Source organism: Fibroporia radiculosa (genome assembly GCF_000313525.1).
Source record: "Fibroporia radiculosa TFFH 294 genomic supercontigs, scaffold1422, whole genome shotgun sequence".
NCBI lineage: Eukaryota > Fungi > Basidiomycota > Agaricomycetes > Polyporales > Fibroporiaceae > Fibroporia > Fibroporia radiculosa.
The window spans coordinates 26,988-44,776 of record NW_012133299.1 but is presented as its reverse complement, the minus strand read 5'-3'; the positions used below and the strand labels follow the sequence as shown (position 1 = coordinate 44,776).

Genomic DNA, 17,789 nt, shown 5'->3' with positions numbered 1-17,789 from the left:
GGAGAAGGTGAATTTGGAGAAAGCAGGCCGTGGGAAAAACATACCTCATCCCTCCTGCGCGACTCGACCGCGCCCGATGACAACTCTGCTGACTACTTCCATTCTTTCTCTAACGCTCTCGCCGGCTCTGAGCGTGCTCAGACACCGCCCTACCCTCTTTACACCGCCTGGCGACACGTCAACGACTGCTTTGCTCTTTACTATCTCTACTCGCGCAGGCGCTCACCCCGGTTCGCGACATCAACTGTGCCTTGTGCTTGCGAATAGCGTCCAGCCATGTCGGTCTTATCGAGTGCCTTTAGCAACCTCCTAGGGGCCTCCACAACCTCAGCTGCTGGGAAGGTTGAGCTGCCCACATCGGAATCTGAGCCTTTGAAGGGCGACGGTCTTGCCGCGGAGAAATGTGAGTTCAGAATAGAGGGGATGACTTGCGGTGCTTGCGTCGAGGTGAGCAGCGCCCGTTTCTGCGCGCGCGAACGGCAATTGACGCACACCTCAGTCGATAGAGGGCATGCTTCGGACACAACCAGGAATATACTCCATCAAAGTGGCCTTACTAGCAGAGCGCGGTGTCGTCGAATTCGACCCAAACGTATGGGACCCAGACAAACTTATCAACGTGAGTGGGCCCACACAACTACTCGTATAGGACGCATCGTGTACTTTCTCCCGTGTTGCAGGAAATATCTGACATTGGCTTTGATGCGACCCTGATCCCCCCTGCGCGTTCCGACGTGGTGACGCTCAGGGTATACGGTATGACTTGCTCTTCATGCACATCCACGGTGGAAACGCAGCTCGGCGCCATGCCGGGGATCAATAGCGTCGTTGTCGCTCTGGCCACGGAGACATGCAAAGTCGAATTCGACCGCAGCGTCATCGGGCCGCGCGAAATGGTAGAACGTATTGAAGAAATGGGCTTTGATGCCATGCTGTCCGACCAGGAGGATGCAACGCAGCTGCGCTCCCTGGCACGGACAAAGGAAATCCAAGAGTGGCAACGTCGCTTCCAGTGGAGTCTCGGTTTCGCAATGCCTGTGTTCTTCATCAGCAAAATTGCGCCCCACATAGGTGGGTTATGCATGCTCGTGGACGTGTGCTTGATCCCCGGGCTATACCTCGGCGATCTGCTGGTGCTGCTTTTGACGACGCCTACGCAGTTCTGGATTGGCGAGAAGTTTTATCGAAATGCGTACAAGGCGCTGCGACACGGCAGTGCAACGATGGACGTGCTGGTCACGCTGGGCACTTCAGCTGCATACTTTTATTCCCTGGCCGCGATGGTCGTCGCCATTCTCAGCGGCGATGAGGACCACCGCCCGTTCGTGTTCTTTGACACGAGCACGATGCTGATCATGTTCGTCTCCCTCGGCCGCTATCTGGAGAACCGCGCCAAGGGCCGCACGAGCGCGGCGCTGACCGATTTAATGGCGCTCGCGCCGTCGATGGCAACAATCTACACGGATGCGCCGGCGTGCACGCAGGAGAAGAAGATCGCGACGGAGCTCGTCCAGGTCGGCGACACGGTAAAGCTCGTGCCGGGTGACAAGGTGCCCGCGGACGGGACGGTTGTGAAAGGGACCTCGAGCATCGACGAGAGTGCAGTGACCGGCGAGCCGGTGCCAGTGTTGAAGCAGGTCGGGGACAGTGTGATCGGGGGTACGGTGAACGGGCTCGGGACATTCGACATGGTCGTGACGCGCGCAGGCAAAGACACGGCACTCGCGCAGATCGTGCGGCTTGTGGAGGAGGCGCAAACGTCCAAGGCGCCAATCCAGGCGTTTGCGGACAGAGTCGCGGGGTACTTTGTGCCGGGTGTGATCTCACTGGCGATCATCACATTTTCGGCGTGGATGGTGATCTCGCATGTGCTCAGGGAGACGATCTTGCCGGAGATGTTCCGCGCCCCGGGGGCGAGCAAGTTGGCGGTGTGTCTGCAGCTGTGTATTTCGGTGGTCGTCGTTGCATGTCCCTGTGCGCTCGGACTCAGCACGCCAACAGCAATCATGGTCGGGACTGGCGTTGGTGCGAAGAACGGCATCCTCATCAAGGGCGGTCGTGCGCTGGAGGCGAGTAGGTCAATCAAGCGGATTGTCCTAGACAAGACCGGTACGGTGACGGAGGGCAAGCTCACGGTGGTCGGATCCGCATGGAACGACGCGAATGCCACAGACGAGGGTTCCCTGGCAGACGAATGTGTAGATGGGCTCACGCGCGCTGAGGTGATTGGGATGGTTGCTGCGACGGAGGCACGCTCCGAGCATCCTCTGGCCATGGCAGTCGCGGTGTATGGCAAGGATCTTTTGCGGCAGTCGATCATAGGTGCCCCGGAGATGACCATCAACTCGTTCGAAGGCGTACCAGGTGCCGGAGTGAAAGCGACTCTGACCCTTTCAGAGAAGAAGCGCCGGTATATTATCTACGTCGGCAACGCGCGTTTTGTCGCTCAATCTGACGATGTCGAACTTCCTGCCGCGCTTTCTGTATTCGACACAGACGGAGGAGCGCGGGGCCTCACGACGATCTTTGTCTCGATTGGGAGCTCTCCTGTCTCTAGACCTTCCCCCGTTCTGGCTCTTGCGCTTATGGACTCCCCGAGACGCTCGTCTGAGCATGCGATCAGGGCCCTGCAGCACATGGGCATCGAGGTGAACATGATGACCGGCGATGCGCAGGGCACCGCTCTGGCCGTCGCGAGAGAGGTCGGGATTAAGCCGGAGGGCGTCTGGGCAAGCATGAGTCCGAAAGGCAAGGCGGCGGTAGTCACGGAGCTCATGGAGAAGGATGGCGGGGGCGTAGCTATGGTACGTCTACGTCTTCATGCTTAGTATCTACTGAAATCATTGTTTTCCACAGGTTGGTGACGGTATCAACGACTCTCCTTCGTTAGTCGCGGCCTCTGTCGGCATTGCGTTATCCTCTGGAACCTCAGTCGCTATCGAAGCGGCCGACATTGTACTGATGCGCTCGGATCTCCTCGATGTCGTCGCCGCGCTGCACCTCTCCCGCGCCATCTTTGCGACCATCCGGCGCAATCTCATTTGGGCGTGCATATACAATATGCTCGGCATCCCGCTCGCGATGGGCTTCTTCCTGCCGTGGGGTATACGCTTGCACCCCATGATGGCAGGTGCGGCAATGGCGTTCTCGTCCGTGAGCGTCGTGACGTCCTCGCTAATGCTGAAATGGTGGACACGGCCGGCATCGAGCGTCATGCCTGGCGAGATTATACCCCGGGAGTCGGTCTGGGACAGTCTGGGGGGTGTCCTGCGCAATACGTGGGATAGCGTCAGGAGTCTTGTGAGTGGCCGGCGGAACAGTGCTGGATACAGCCAGCTGCCTGTGGAGATGTCCGAGACTGTCTAATGGTGTGAATTCTTGGCTTGAACGGAGTCTGGATCTTGGTCTCTAGGCACTTTCGTGTGTTTATCGTTGCTTTTTCGTTTACTGACTTTGCATTTTGTACAATTCTCATCGTATGGCATGTATCTAATGAGGCTTCCTGGAGGAAGGGCAGTGAATATAATGTGTTTCAGTAGTGCTATAGAATTTCCTAAAGTCGTCGAGCCTTCGGGTGCGAATAGTCGATCAGGGGGAAATATCTCAGCGGTGGGGGTCATAGCTGCGGCGGGCACGCCTCCCCGGGGGTCGGCTGGAAACCTCGCCAAACTTGAAGTAAGTCTGACCAAACCTTCGCGGAAGCAAATCAATAATATCGATCTCCGGACAATGGGAGTGGCGCATGCAAGGCCTATTGAAGCGCAGACCTCAAAGTTCGAAAGCTTTCCTCGAGTCGCTTTGCCCCGTCCCGTCGCAAACAGTTGGAACCCAATTTGCGCTGAAGCCTGCTGTCAGGTCTTCCCGCTTCTCATTATACATACTCCAGTCGTGCGCGGGAGTGGGCCAAGCTCAATCTGTCCTTCGCGATTTCCAACGAACGGTACTCGAAATCGAGCGTTACTTTCACAAATCCTCGGCCTGGCAGAGATTCCAAATGATATACCATGATCTGTGATGATACGGGGGGGACTGCTAAGTAATAGCTGTGAAGTTTGAAGCATGTAGGACATCTATCTCTGACACAGGCCTGCAAAGAAACGGCGCGGATTCTATGTGAAAACATAGGAATAGGCAGGGCCATCTTAAACATAGCTAGGCTTTGGACTCGGCATCGTAGATCACCCGGTTGTTGCATCTGAAAGACAGACCAACAGGAAGTCTCACACGAACCACAGATCGACTTGACTTCCAGTCGTACGAGCCTGCAAATCACACCGTCATCGAGAAACATCCGCAATGCCTGGAATATAGCGTACAAACGGCGGCGATGGTACGACGAGCTAAACGTTTGGATTTTGGAGGGTTCTTGGAGAGGCTATGTACATCCCCTTCAGATACAGGCCTGTTGTACATCTGCTCATTTTCAGGACAGTACTATACATCCTCTGCGCGGCACAGACTTTGCAGTATACATCCGCTTAGCCAGATTGTAGGATACATCCCCTTAGTGTTCTCTGCCCTGAAGAAGCTCGTAGCGTGACCTGAGAGTCAGACGACCAGCCAGTGGTGCGAGTGGGCAGAGTAGCGTAAATGGGAGTGGAATGCGATCAGAGAGCGGCACTAGGGGGGGAAACTCACGTCATTGGAGGCGGGAGGAGCAGCCCAAACGGTCATACAAAATGCGGCGCAAGAAGGCGGGAGAATCGAGAGACGCACTAGGGAACCGAATATGGGCAGCTCGAGCGGGAATGGTGACGCGCATAAGAATGAGTGCGGTAAGGCGGGAAGGGTACCCAAAGAAAATCGAGAGACACACCAAGGAACCGGTCAGCAGGGCGGGGCGGTGGCGGGTTGCTGAGCCAGATTGGGACCCGCACCTGATATATTAATTGCCGGGCAGTGATATAGTCTGGTAGCCGGAATGGGAGAGGTGTGCATGGTCACTGAACCGTAATACATCCTGGAGAGGCGTGCGTGACCAGGCCGCCGTGATACACCCTGGTGCCCTACTAGCGGCCAGGACGAGAAGGGATACGCGGTCAAGTCATGATACAACCTAGTGCTCTACTGATACAACCAGAGTGGGAGGCCTAGGGGCATGCGTGATCAGGCCGTGATACATCCTGGTACCCTACAACCAGGACGGGAGGAGCGCACTACGCGGTCAGGTCGTGATACATCCCAAAAGATATTTATAATGAGTTACCTTACTGTAGGCCTGGATGTAACACTCGTGTGGTTATAGTTGTCTTAATGTATGTATCACCGTGCCAGGTACAGGTGCCAGATGAAAACAGGACGAGGCAATCCCGGAGACCTCACACAAGGCTCGTGAGACAGAGGTGTTTCAGGTCCAATGACGCTTTGCTGATGAATCGCGATCGAGATTTTCCAGCGTCCTGGACTCGAGACAATCCACCAGGGCTTCACTTGGACTCGGCAGATATACCATTCCCTCCTCAAACCCTCCCTCAAAGCCTTGACCTCGCGTACGGAACAAAGTGCCGACGTCCTCCTTCCCCATGTCCAACCACGCAGAACTCTTCCCTTCTATTGGAGCAGTCGCTGAGGAGACCGAGAAGCTCATCGGTTCAACTGTCTCACGGAACACGACTCTCTCTTCCTGTTCCGAACAGGAACAGGAAGAAAGAGTCGCTTTCAGTGATACAGTTGAACCGGCGGAGGATGACGACCGACCAGTACAGGAAATAGAGTCTCTATGCATGACGTGCGGCGAGCAGGTGCGCTCTGCTTTATCAGACGACGGCTGTTGGATGCTCAACCTTCTGAGCAGGGGGTTACGAGGCTTCTTCTCACTTCAATCCCATTTTTCCGCGAAGTCGTCGTCATGTCCTTTCGTTGCGAGAGCTGCGGCTTGTCAAATAACGAGATACAGTCAGCCGGCAGCATCAGACGTATGTTTTATCTGTTATGCCGTGCTCCTTCTGACCGATGTCAACTGTAGCGGAGGGTACTGTGTACACTGTCCGTGTCCTCTCTCGCGAAGATCTCGACCGTCAAGTTGTGAAATCCGCTTCATGCACCGTCAGCATTCCGGAGTTCGAGCTCACAATACCTGCATTGCGCGGTCAGCTTACGACGATCGAGGGGATGATCCGTGACGTCGTCTCCGATCTTGGTGCGGACCAGCCTCTTCGTCGTATAGAAAACGAAGCTGCATACAACAAAATTCAAACCATTATCGACGGCTTCAAAGAGATTCTGGCCGACGATGAAGACGAGGACGAGGAGACCGGCGCCGGTAAGGTCAAGGTGCGAAAGGCGTCCGAGAAGGATATAGCCTTCACGGTGCGATTGGACGACCCGGCTGGCAACTCATTTGTAGAGTTCGTCGATAGCATGACAGACCCAAAATGGAATATGCGCACATATCATCGGTCACGGCAACAAAATATTGAACTCGGCTTGGTCTCCGGAGATGATCCAGATCCCTCGAAAGAATCGAAGGCAGGAGATAAGTTTGCGGCTGAAGATGTGGGCAGGATAGGCGGAGGTTTAGAAGGCGAGAACGAGGAAATATATGTGTTTCCCGGGACGTGCTCAAGTTGTGGACATCCACTTGATACACTTATCAAGAAAGTGAATATTCCGTACTTCAAGGTCTGCCGATTCATCTACACTGCATCAATCTCGCTCATCAAAATCCGTAACTTAATATCTAGGATATCCTCATTATGTCCACAAATTGTGATCGATGTGGATACCGAGATAACGAGGTGAAGTCGGGATCGGCCATCTCGCCTCAGGGAAAGCGGATCACACTCAAAGTGGAAGATCGCGAAGATCTTAGCCGTGATATCCTCAAGGTGCTCTTCAAGCTTTGTGCCGTGATATCAGCGCGATAACTGAGCGATTGACCACCACAGAGCGAAACTTGTGGTCTTGCGATTCCCGAGGTCGACCTGGTCTTACAGGCAGGCACACTCGGTGGCCGATTCACAACATTGGAGGGTATCCTGGACCAGGTCTACGAAGAGCTATCAGAGAAAGTTTTTGCAGCAAGCGACTCTAATTCGGACGATGGGGCATTTGAAAAATTTTTGAAGAGGCTCAAGCAGGTGAGTGTTGTCAACAATATCCCGTTACCTAGCTATTCATGAGCTTCGCTCGTTAGGTCAAGAGTGCAGAACAGCCATTCACGGTCATTCTCGATGACCCATTGGCGAACTCGTATTTGCAGAGCTTGTATGCACCGGACCCGGATCCCAACATGACAATCGAGATATATGATCGTACGTGGGAGCAGAATGAAGAGCTCGGTCTTAATGACATGAAGGTTGAAGGATATGAGGAAGATGCTGACCAAGAGACTAGATCCAGTGTTGTAACACTGAGCAAAGAGGAGCAGTCATGATAACAAATGTTGTAAAGCTAGTATGTAATCGCAGTAATGCACAGAAAGATGTGGACTTGTATTTCCCTTGCTCGGAGAGCTACGCATGCTATCGACGTGCGCAACGGCTCCTTGACACTCTTCCCCCTAAGTGGAACCCCTCCTCGCGAGGGGATGCGTCATCCACACGCCACATACAATTTCTATATTGTACATTTTACTGTAATAACCTATTGTGCAATTGCGTACCTTAACCACCAGTGGGCGGAATGGCCCGAGCAAGGTAGTGTCCGCGGCCACGCGGCGCCTTTCGAGTAAATATATTGGGGATGTTATTTGCATCATATCCACCCTTTCTACCACATGGGATCTCTGACGCGGCCAATTTGCTGCCTTCGGTTGTCGTCGACTGCACAAACACTTTTCGGATGCGGAGAGCTTGACGTTCGGCTGCAGAGTTCTGATTTACTCTTGTTTGGCTGTATGGGTGCAAGCCCTTCTTCAAGTACAAATCCAATAAGCACACGCGCCTTTGGGCTGCGACATTCCTTGCCTCCGTTGGATCAGTCCATTCAAGTTCGTTTTGCGGCTGTTTCTAGTGATCTTGAGGCACCAGTCTTCGAAAGCGTGAGGAAAATTACTATGGGTCTGCTGTGGTGTTTATCCTGTCACCTCACAGCCTAATGTATCGCCACGACGCCATTGTCTTGAAGGTAACCTAGTGACTTCCCGCTCAGGTCGGCTCGTTACGCGCGCTATACCAGAATTCTTGTTTTGTGGCAGTAGCCCCAGCACCGGTTGACGAAAACAAGCTCCCGCTGCGGTGTATCTCGCTATCAAGGCCCCCGTTAAGACCTTTTTGGCGATAAAACACACAAGTATACCTTCAGGCTTTATTGCCCAGGTGAGTCCTCTTGCATTACGTCTAGGCCCCGCTGCTCACCCGCGTGACATTTGTTTTTGTCCCAGTTGCGTGAGTCCATGATCATATGAAATGGTGCGGTTCCATTACGGTGGTGCACCGGAGATTCTTTCCGGGTACGAGGCCGCCACTGCTCTCTGCCCGCTGCGGTGAGAGCCGCATGGCTTCTGTCGCCGGGTTTCCGCGCACGGTTAAGGTTTACACAAAATATTCATGATTACATTCCCCCGTTACCCTTTTGGAGAGTGCCGTCGCCTGCAGACCCTGTACAGTTCCTGGAGATTAGGTTGTCGGAGGCGATGCGTCCGTGTGGCTCGATCAAGTGTTCTAGCGCTGCTGTCAATGAGTGAGGAGCACCTGCCCTTTCCATTCGACATGGACACATAGGGGCTCGCTTCACTTGCGCCGGCCGCGCGCATCGCGTATACGCTCATGCAAGGAGAACAGCGGTGTCGGATTTTTTACAGTGTCCTGCCATATACGCCTTGTACACGCGTTTTGCGCTGATGTCACGTCAAGGCTCGTCTCACGAATCTTTCCTCGACTCCAGGTTATTGATATAAATATTTTGCAGGCAGTTTAGCGGGAATTTCTGGATGTGGGTGGCTATGTTGCCGTTGACGGGTCTTTTGTTCGTCTTCTCCCGGACTAGTATGAAAGCAGCCGCCCTGACGGACGGAATCATTCCGTCTGTTCCTCTTTGATTTTTTGTGCTCTGCGACCAAGAGATTCTGGGTGATGGTGAAGAAGCCAAATACACCCGAGGGCAATAAACCTTCGTCCTCTCGGATTCCCAGAAAGCTCACTTCAACGATCAGCCATGCAGAACTGAAGGTACGGTGGATCGCTCCTCTTTGTTCTGCCAGTCTGTAGGTGACGAACGAACGATATACTAGTTTCCGGTATGGGGGCAATCGTGGCAGTCGTCTACTCCGCAGGCTGGTGCGTCTAGTTTGGGTGTTTTCCATCAACATGAATTCCAGAGCGATGGTGCCGAATCGTCATCTCAGCCAACGGGAATTCGCGGCCGCGGACGTGGATCCAGGGGACGAGCGAGACGATCGAGTCATAGTCCTTACCCTCGGACGGGGCGCGCCCGTCGTGAGTCACGTCGAGCGCGAGCGGATGATCATGATGCGGCGACCATCAGGGGCGCTCTGTCTAGCACAGGTGTGTCCTGCGCCTCGTCGGACCAATACTCGCAACTCAAGTAGTACAGCAATAGCTGACACTGCACCTCACGTTGCAAATTTGTCGCCAGGATCAGGACTATCGCCGCCGCCGGCAACAACCTATTCATCGGATTTCGTGCATGGGACGGACGTTCCCGCTCATTCAGAGTCTAACCTTGGCATGTGGCCAGCCTATCCCCAACCTGCACCAGTTGCTGGCCACTGGCAGCATTCTGCAAGCTACAACGTTCCTCCTGCATATCCCGGCGTACCTGGAGGGGTGGGGCCATTGTATGGGGAGACGTCGCACTACCCTGCATCTGGACCATTATATCACCACCCTGGGCTTGGCACGGCGCCACAGGCCAACCACATGCAATGGCCGACCTCGGTGCCAAGCGGTGGTCCTATAAGGACATACTATCCAGGTGTGTGGTTCCACCCATTTATCGCCACTTTGAACGTCACATCGATGAGCTTGACATTGTGCAGGCGCAATGCACGACACGTGGATGGCCAACTCATCCCAACAGACGTACCCTACTCCCTCTTCGTTTGTCGCCGACCCCAACGAGCTGCGCTGGGACCACACTGATCGGCCAGTCCCCGACCGGTCGACGTTCTCCTACCATCACCCAGGCGGACTTGTGCCTAATCCGTCTAGCCCACCGTCAACCTTTCCGACCTCACCTCAAGGAGCTGAGCAGTATGAGCCGGAGCCTGAGACGACGGAAGAGACCGGAGGATACGACCCGCACAATTGGGACTACCCGTATTCGGTTCCTAAGGACGGCGGGGATGGGCATTGGTGAGCCAGTGAGCACAGCGGCGATACTGCTCAAATAGAGGGATTCAGTCATCGGATATTTATATCACATTGACTGCTATTAGATCACACATATCAGAGCTGAGCTCTTTGATTCTCGTAGCTGGGCCATCGTTTATTGCTTCATCGGAATGCGGTGCATATAGCTGTTTCTTCGTATCTACTGTCTGGGTCTCATTTCTTGCTCACTGCTTGCTTTGCTCCCTGTCTACGTGTTTGCAAATCATAGTGTCGTACTAATGGAGTCATGATATCATTCATAACGCGAGGATGCGGAATATGACCTGGCACAATTAGTTTCATTGGAGGCTTAAGTTCTGATTCAAGTCACTTCCCCACTGGCTTGATACTCATTCTTGGTGAACTATGTACCTTGCGGAGCAACTTGTATTGTTGCATAACTCGAGAGCTATGGAGACTACTCGAATAAGTCGGTTGAACACATCCTTGACCGTGGAAGAAAAGGCCATTCTGCAGTTTGTCTAACCAGCACTGATCTTTTGATGCAAAAGAGTACATCCACTAGTCGATTGATCTTTGTTACGCCGGTGTTCTAGCATCTATGTGGGATCCGATCTCCCCATTCCAATCGAACTTGGCCGATGAGTTCTTCCCGCTTGGTCGTCTCGCAATTTGAATTCAGATATACTTGTTGCCACAACGCTTGAAGGGACTTTGAGTGAAAGTCGTGTTGGCCAGGAGAAACATCGACGGCCATGATGTGGAGAAGGAATGCATAAGTATAGGAAATTCCTCTGCGATTGGGCGGAGACAGCGCATCAAGCAAGAGCCACGCCTTTATGAGGCTGGACGCCGTCAGTGCACATACAACCTGATAGTCTTCAGACGATGAAGCTGTCGGATCGTCATGAAGAAAAACGGCGCTGTTAGTAAAAGGCAGTTTGATACGATCAAAGTAGAGAGAGGCCGGGTTTGGGTGAGCGGGGGTGATAGGGAGGAGATCGAGAAGTAAATCACTGGGACACAAAAACAGCAAGACGGGTACATATTCCTGTGGGACGACAAAGTGGACAGGAAGCGATATCGGAGAGCCGGATTCGGATACGTGCAAGAAATCCTCGCAGGTGCACATAGGTAGACCTGCGCCGGAAATCGCTTCGACTGCTCTTTCGAAATCGTATGCGGGTACGACAAATCCACAGGTCTAAACATTCCATCAGACATGGTAGAATCGGCTTAATCGACGTCGACTTACGTGCGGCATGTGAGGATTTCCCCTCCAATTATTCAGGAGATCTCCCCAAATGAAGGCCGGAATGTTAGCTTCATTGAGAATTTTAGATACCGCGGCATTGAAGCCATATGGCCAGGGGTACTTTGTCGGAGAGAGACGAAGACCGGGGTCGCTCTCGACTACAGTAGAAGTAATCAATGAGGTCTTGGGTACGAATTCGTACAAGTCGGAATCATACAAGGGAAGTGTCTGAGCAGTCGACGTGCCGGACATGTCAACGACGCTTGAATGCATAACTTTGAACTTGAAATTATTAAGGCTACGGAAGTGTGGCGTCAACTCAGGCTCGAACTTATGACGAGCGCTCACACGACGATCATTGAGGCTTATCATCACGCTTTGACTTTGACGAATAGCCGCATCATAGTAACAACATCCAAGTTTTAAAACATTACTCACCAATGAAATAAAGGATCATCCCACTACAGTGACATTCTGATCACTGAAAAAATATGCGCATTCAGATTGTGAGCGATCTCCACCTCGAGATCGAACGACAAGGGAGCCCCGCCGGCCAAGAATTCTACTTCTACGACATACCAGTGAAAGCAGAACATCTCGCATTGCTCGGGGACATCGGTTGGTCGATCGACGACAGACTATTCGATTGGCTCAGAAAACAATTGGAGCTTTTCAAGGTTGTCTACTTCGTCTCCGGAAATCATGGTACGTGCATCACGGTTGTCTATTGGCAATCAAGAACGTTCAAATCCAGCCCTATGAATGGCTGATGACTATGTCACAGAACCATACCGTTCATCGATTGTATGTCGCATTTATATTTTTAACATTTGTGATGTGGGCTCATTTCTCCATTGTGGCGCCGTCTGACAGGTAGAATCGGTCGCCAGGTTTCAAAACTTTGCTGACGACATCAATTCCGACCAATCGCTAGGCGAATTTATCTTTCTAAACCGTACACGCCACGACGTGCCTGCGGAGCTCACCATTCTTGGCTGCACGCTTTGGGCTGCATTGAATCCAGATGATCTAGACATCCTCTCCTGGTCGCTGACAGACTTCCGGCGTATCTCCTCCTTCGACCCGGAATCGTTCACTGCTATCCACAACGCCGACCTCGAGTGGCTGAATGCTACCATATCCATGATATCCCAGGCAGAACCAGCTCGGAAGATCGTCGTGTTCACACACCACGCACCGACGCTCTCCGGTACCGGCGATCCCAAGTACGAGGGGCAGCCTACCAATTCTGCATTTGCCACTGAGCTGACGGGCGAGCCGTGCTGGACGACCGGGAACGTCGTTCTCTGGGCGTTCGGGCATACACACTGGAGCTGCGATTTCGAGCGCGCCGGCGTACGGGTCTACAGTAACCAGCGGGGCTACGGCGAGGGTGGACCGGGCTACAGTGCAGACAAGACAATAGATTTATAGATCGTCGGAATAATTAAGGAACTGAGAGTCGGCGGCTCTTCATGTGGCCACGCCCTTCCGAATGTGAAGTATCATTTCTGAGGCTCCGCTGTATATATTCAATGTAAACAGATTCTTGTCCGAGTGGTGTAATTTGTATGATTCATGCTCGATATACGAATACGGGAGTGCCATACTTGAGCAATCTTTTCCACTGCGTTCCCGTCCCAATGTCACCCAAAATGTTGTCATGTAACATAGCGCATATGTTTTTCTATGAACGACGACCTTACAGATATACATCATCGCTAGACCATTCATTCACCGTCCGCCATTCGTCGGAGACTACGGTAAAATTCAGAGATTAGCCCGCGCGTCGCCTAGCTCGACGCCCCGAGCAAGGGTATACCAGTATGAACAAACCGCGACAGGTCGGAACGTTAGACCGTGACTGAGAACAAGATCCGAACAACGACGCCAAAGGGAATAATAAACACAGAAGATGGTATGAAGGACATGCCACTCGGTAGCTGAGAAGGCAATATATACTATGGGCGACGATACTTTGGAGAACTAAAAACATTAGGTGAGAGTGAAAAACAGTTCTTCAACGAGAGACGGTAGATGGAGCGATCATTCGCGGGCAACCCAGTCAGTACTTCGAGAGACCAGGTCGATGGAATTATCGATTGTCCAGAACAATCGTTCGATAGCGCTTCGGCCACTCCAGCTCTTCTGGTCGCGGAGGACCATTGCCTGCACAGCGATCGACATTAACGACACCCATCATGAATGCAACGAGATCACATACCTGCTGGGCGCCGAAGTTGCGTTGATCATGTACAAAGAAATCGGCATTCTCCTCTAGCGCCTCTGACAAAACTTGCATGTCCTGCAACATCGCCTGGATTGCCCGCGCAGCAGAGAGCGAGAGGAGCTCCTTGCGGTTCCGTGTTGTAATGCCCTCCCGGTTGGATGGTAGCAGTTGTGTGATGTTCTGCAAGACGGTGTGCAGAATACGCCGCGTTTCATTCAGTAGTTTCTGAGCCTGCGGCAAGTTCTTGCGCGATACCAGCACCAGCGCTCGAGTGATCATATCCGATGCAAGCAGCTCCATGCGCCGACGCACAATCACTGGGTCCGAGCCGTTCGCTGCAGGCGTGCGTGGTCGGCTACCGGTGTTCGGCAGGAGTGTGACAGTAAGCAGTACAGGGTGCGCGAGACGCGAGACGTTCTTCGCTGCGGCAGGATCAAAGAAGGAACCGTCAACCTCAAACACTGGAACCTCGTCAATCATGCGATCCATCATGCCGTCCGCGAGGTCCGGCAAGTCCGCGATCGACAACGCGTCGAGACCCATGCGACCCATGAATTGGTCTGTTGCATTGAGCTGCCGCTGCATACCGTTGTTCGTAAGCTGGGGCGGAGCCATCTGCGCGACATCGCTGTTATCGAGTTCAAGTTCTATCAGCATCTCTTTCTTCTCCCCATATCGGAGCTCGCCGAGTTCAACATCGACGTCTCGTCCATCTGAAGAAAGAATTGCCATAGGTCCCCCGGAGATCTTGCGTATCCGGAACCGCTGCCCATCAACAATCTTCATGTGCAATTTCATGTGCAGCAGTCCGATAGACATCATCCCCCCAATACACCCGGCCAGGCAGTCTCGGAGGTCGTACCAGTCCTTCACAAATGTGTACGTGCCACTGGTGTGATTCGACATTAGCCATAGCGACGCAGGGTCATGCGATCGACCATAACCAAACGAATGAATGGGTACGTTCGCGGCCTCTGTTCGCGCAAGTACAAGATCCATCTGCGCACGTCGCGTCGTATCCGCAGCGTCGCTCACGAGGATCATTCCTGTCACTGGGTTGCGCGTCTTGCGCTGCAAAACTACATCCAGCCCTGCACATCACTGTTAGCTTTGCATACGCGGAAACACTTTGCAAAACCACATACCATGATTGACAGCAGTGACAACATCTGTCTTGTCATCCTGGGAACTCCGCACCAAGAATTCGTCCTCGAACGGCGTCCCATCCTCCCTTCGCCCAATCTCATTCACGAATTTCACCAAACGCGATCGGCTCGCCGGTTTCCCAGGGCACAAGAACGGCGTTTTTCGCACGCGCCCACCTATGCCCACCTCGAACGTGACAAGACTCAGACGATCCTTCGGACCCATCGACGCGATGATAAAGTCCAGCGACGCCTTGATGACCCGCACTTTCAAAGCAGCTGTACTCGGCGTCGCACTCGGTGATGGTATAGATATCACGAGAATGAGGTCCAACGCTGGATGCGGCAGCGGCTGCAGCGAGTTGCTCGGCCCGGCGGACATATGTGGCGCAACGAGAGGTGTTGGCGAGCCATACCGGCTGAATTCCTCGTCTTCATCAAGGGTACTGAGTTTATGCTGCAAGGCTCGTGGCTGGTGCGGATGCGACACGGAAGGCGTGCCCGAAACCGAGCCGTAAGACGTATGCGAGGAGACCGTTGAGCGGGCTGACCCGTTGAGCAGGAGGCTGTCCGTCGTGCTCACCGTGGTCCCGGTGCTTCCGCTGAGCATGCGCATTGCCTTCTGGCTCCCACCAAACTCCTCCAAGTCGGGGGCCGGTTGCGTGGGGGCCGCTTCGCGGGTCTGTGTCGCAGATTGCTGCTGTGACATGCTGACTAGTGCTTGTATATGCGCCTTCCACGTCTCCAGCGACGAGCGGTCTTTGAAGATCAGGATAAATGAGTCCAACCGCTCGTCTTCCATATCGATGGTCAGGCTCAGCTCGCCCGCGACCGATGTGTCGGTGACCTGCTTGATGTGACGGATGTATATGCGACCCTTTAGCCTCAGGACGCCCTTCTGCGGCCCATTTGGACCTGCAACGCTCATCCCCGAGCCATCGCCAAATGCGGAAGCGGCCCCGGACGCCGTGGAAAGTAAGCGGCCCAGGGTACGCTTCTTCTCTTCCACGACGCAAATAATCGCTTCGCGGAAGAGATAGACAAAGAACTCGCGCACCATAGCGTCGCGCCTCACGGATAGTAAATCATACATCTGCAATGGACCAAGCCCAGAAAGTGGATGTCCCTTCCAGTCAATGATGCGATTTCGCAAGTCTTCAGTAATGGCATTAAACGGGGAGTTGTCGGGTAGCGAATCCTCCTGGGGCGACACGAGTGGATTTTGGGATGAAGCAGGAGACATATGCTGCGAGCGAGTTTGTGAATGCTGATCTCCAGGGGACACTGGCTGGTGCCCCGGGCTGTACTCCGGCCGTGGACCAGACCGAACTGAATGGTTGCTGTCGTCTTGCTGATAGTGACTCCCACCTCTAGGTGTGTACGTATCCTGCTGCACAGGCATCACTGCGCCAGGAACGTGAGTGCTCAGCCGCTTGCCGGGTAGCTCGACAACAACTATGCATGTCAGAGGTTGACTGGATTCGGATGTCCGAGTAAGAGACGTGAACTCCGAACGCACTTGAATGGACGGTGAAACGATGTAGTGCGATTGTTCGTGGGAGTTGGTGGCACTGGACTTGAGAACATGCTCAACAGGGTCATCTTCATTCGGGTCATACGACTTCGGCGTCGCATGACCCCCACGGGGATTGAAAGAGCGCAAAGAAGAGGGTGTGTCCCTTCCCGGAAATAACGATGGCCCGTTGGGATCGCCCATGCCGGTGAGAGCAGCTAATTCTACATTGTGTGTCATATCGTCAAATTCGCACGATGTCAACGCGCTGGGAGAGAACTTACTGTTGGATTTGCCACCATCGCCGTCGCCGACTTTCATAGGTCGTCTACAGAGACCGCACACACCAAGGTTGGTTTTGCGGACGACATTGCCTGCTCTTGAGGGGCCTGGTGGCGGTCCATATACAGCAATAAAGCATGCCTACAAAATCACCAGCATCAGCATATGCATGACAGTGAGGGTGGATAGGACAAGGAAGGTGAGACGGGAAATATGCATGGCAGTGCTACTGAGGTGCAGTGACCATGATCCATCTAGTCGCGCAGTTTTCCAGCAGATGCGCAGGGTTGGAATGTGGTCGAGACGTCGTGAGGCGGAGAGATGAGCGATATACTCACTTCGTGAAGGGCGTGACCACACTCAGGGACTATATGAGGCTTCTCGCCAGGCAACCTGAAGCTGAAACTGAGAGGCTCGAGGCAGACTGGACACTCCTCCTCTTCATCAGACGGATCGTGGCTGGACACCACAGGAAGCGGTGCGGCAACCATAGCTGCGTACGGATGCAGGACGCGGGAATCTGATGAAGGGGAAAAAGAGGGGGCTTTGGTGGAGGAGGCAGAGAAGGACGAGTGAAGGGAGTTGTTGGAGGAAAGGCGGGTTGGAGGGCGTTGGAAGACGGAACGGAAGGCAGTGAGCGTGGAGTGTTTTGGAACCAAAGATCGAGCGGATGGTAGAGCTGGAGAGCTTTCACGAGGTTGATGGAAGTTGGACGTTTGATGTTGATGAGAGTCTGCTGGAAAGGACGAGGAAGAGTAAGGGTAATTTTTGGAGGCCCGGATGGAGGGGAATTCAGGCTTCATGTAGCGGGCATGCAGGAGCAGATGGTGGTCGGGAGCAAGGAGCGCGGGGGCGGGGCGGGGCGGACGAGATGGCAGACGGAAGACAAACTGAGATGCCAGTCGGCGTCGCGCTGTTCTCGCTTCGCTTGTGCTCTCTGAGATCGCGCCCCAGCCAGATCCTCTCGAGTCTCCGCCCGAATCAGCCACCGGCATCAGATTCTCCTCCCTCCATTATTATCGCTCTCTCTCACAATGCTTGCCATTCACATCTGAGCCCGCACCGCACATGCCACCCATTGTCAGTGCCTCATCCCACGCTTTAGGTTCAGTTCGCCATTAACTCCCTC

The 17,789-nt window shown here is 53.6% G+C and overlaps 6 protein-coding genes across 6 annotated transcripts; 4 read left to right on the top strand and 2 right to left on the bottom strand.

Moving 5' to 3' along the window:
- Positions 1-276: 276 nt before the first annotated feature.
- Positions 277-3,366, top strand: FIBRA_02785 (uncharacterized protein; the record flags this gene model as incomplete). Its single annotated transcript, XM_012324638.1, has 4 exons — positions 277-447; positions 500-619; positions 681-2,804; positions 2,857-3,366. The coding sequence occupies 4 exons, from the start codon at positions 277-279 to the stop codon at positions 3,364-3,366; spliced, it is 2,925 nt and encodes a 974-aa protein (XP_012180028.1).
- A 2,156-nt stretch (positions 3,367-5,522) lies between these two features.
- Positions 5,523-7,375, top strand: FIBRA_02784 (uncharacterized protein; the record flags this gene model as incomplete). The annotated part of the gene is made up of 6 exons (XM_012324637.1): positions 5,523-5,741; positions 5,795-5,915; positions 5,966-6,621; positions 6,684-6,827; positions 6,888-7,079; positions 7,136-7,375. 6 exons carry the CDS (start codon positions 5,523-5,525, stop codon positions 7,373-7,375), a joined length of 1,572 nt encoding a protein of 523 aa, XP_012180027.1.
- Positions 7,376-9,248: 1,873 nt separating this feature from the next.
- FIBRA_02783 (uncharacterized protein) lies at positions 9,249-10,260 on the top strand (the record flags this gene model as incomplete). Its single annotated transcript, XM_012324636.1, has 2 exons — positions 9,249-9,876; positions 9,941-10,260. The coding sequence occupies 2 exons, from the start codon at positions 9,249-9,251 to the stop codon at positions 10,258-10,260; spliced, it is 948 nt and encodes a 315-aa protein (XP_012180026.1).
- Positions 10,261-10,827: 567 nt separating this feature from the next.
- Positions 10,828-11,742, bottom strand: FIBRA_02782 (uncharacterized protein; the record flags this gene model as incomplete). Its single annotated transcript, XM_012324635.1, has 2 exons — positions 10,828-11,439; positions 11,491-11,742. 2 exons carry the CDS (start codon positions 11,740-11,742, stop codon positions 10,828-10,830), a joined length of 864 nt encoding a protein of 287 aa, XP_012180025.1.
- A 239-nt stretch (positions 11,743-11,981) lies between these two features.
- FIBRA_02781 (uncharacterized protein) lies at positions 11,982-12,924 on the top strand (the record flags this gene model as incomplete). Its single annotated transcript, XM_012324634.1, has 3 exons — positions 11,982-12,195; positions 12,275-12,294; positions 12,364-12,924. 3 exons carry the CDS (start codon positions 11,982-11,984, stop codon positions 12,922-12,924), a joined length of 795 nt encoding a protein of 264 aa, XP_012180024.1.
- A 612-nt stretch (positions 12,925-13,536) lies between these two features.
- FIBRA_02780 (uncharacterized protein) lies at positions 13,537-17,655 on the bottom strand (the record flags this gene model as incomplete). Its single annotated transcript, XM_012324633.1, has 5 exons — positions 13,537-13,659; positions 13,715-14,811; positions 14,866-16,602; positions 16,663-16,801; positions 16,999-17,655. 5 exons carry the CDS (start codon positions 17,653-17,655, stop codon positions 13,537-13,539), a joined length of 3,753 nt encoding a protein of 1,250 aa, XP_012180023.1.
- Positions 17,656-17,789: the final 134 nt, after the last annotated feature.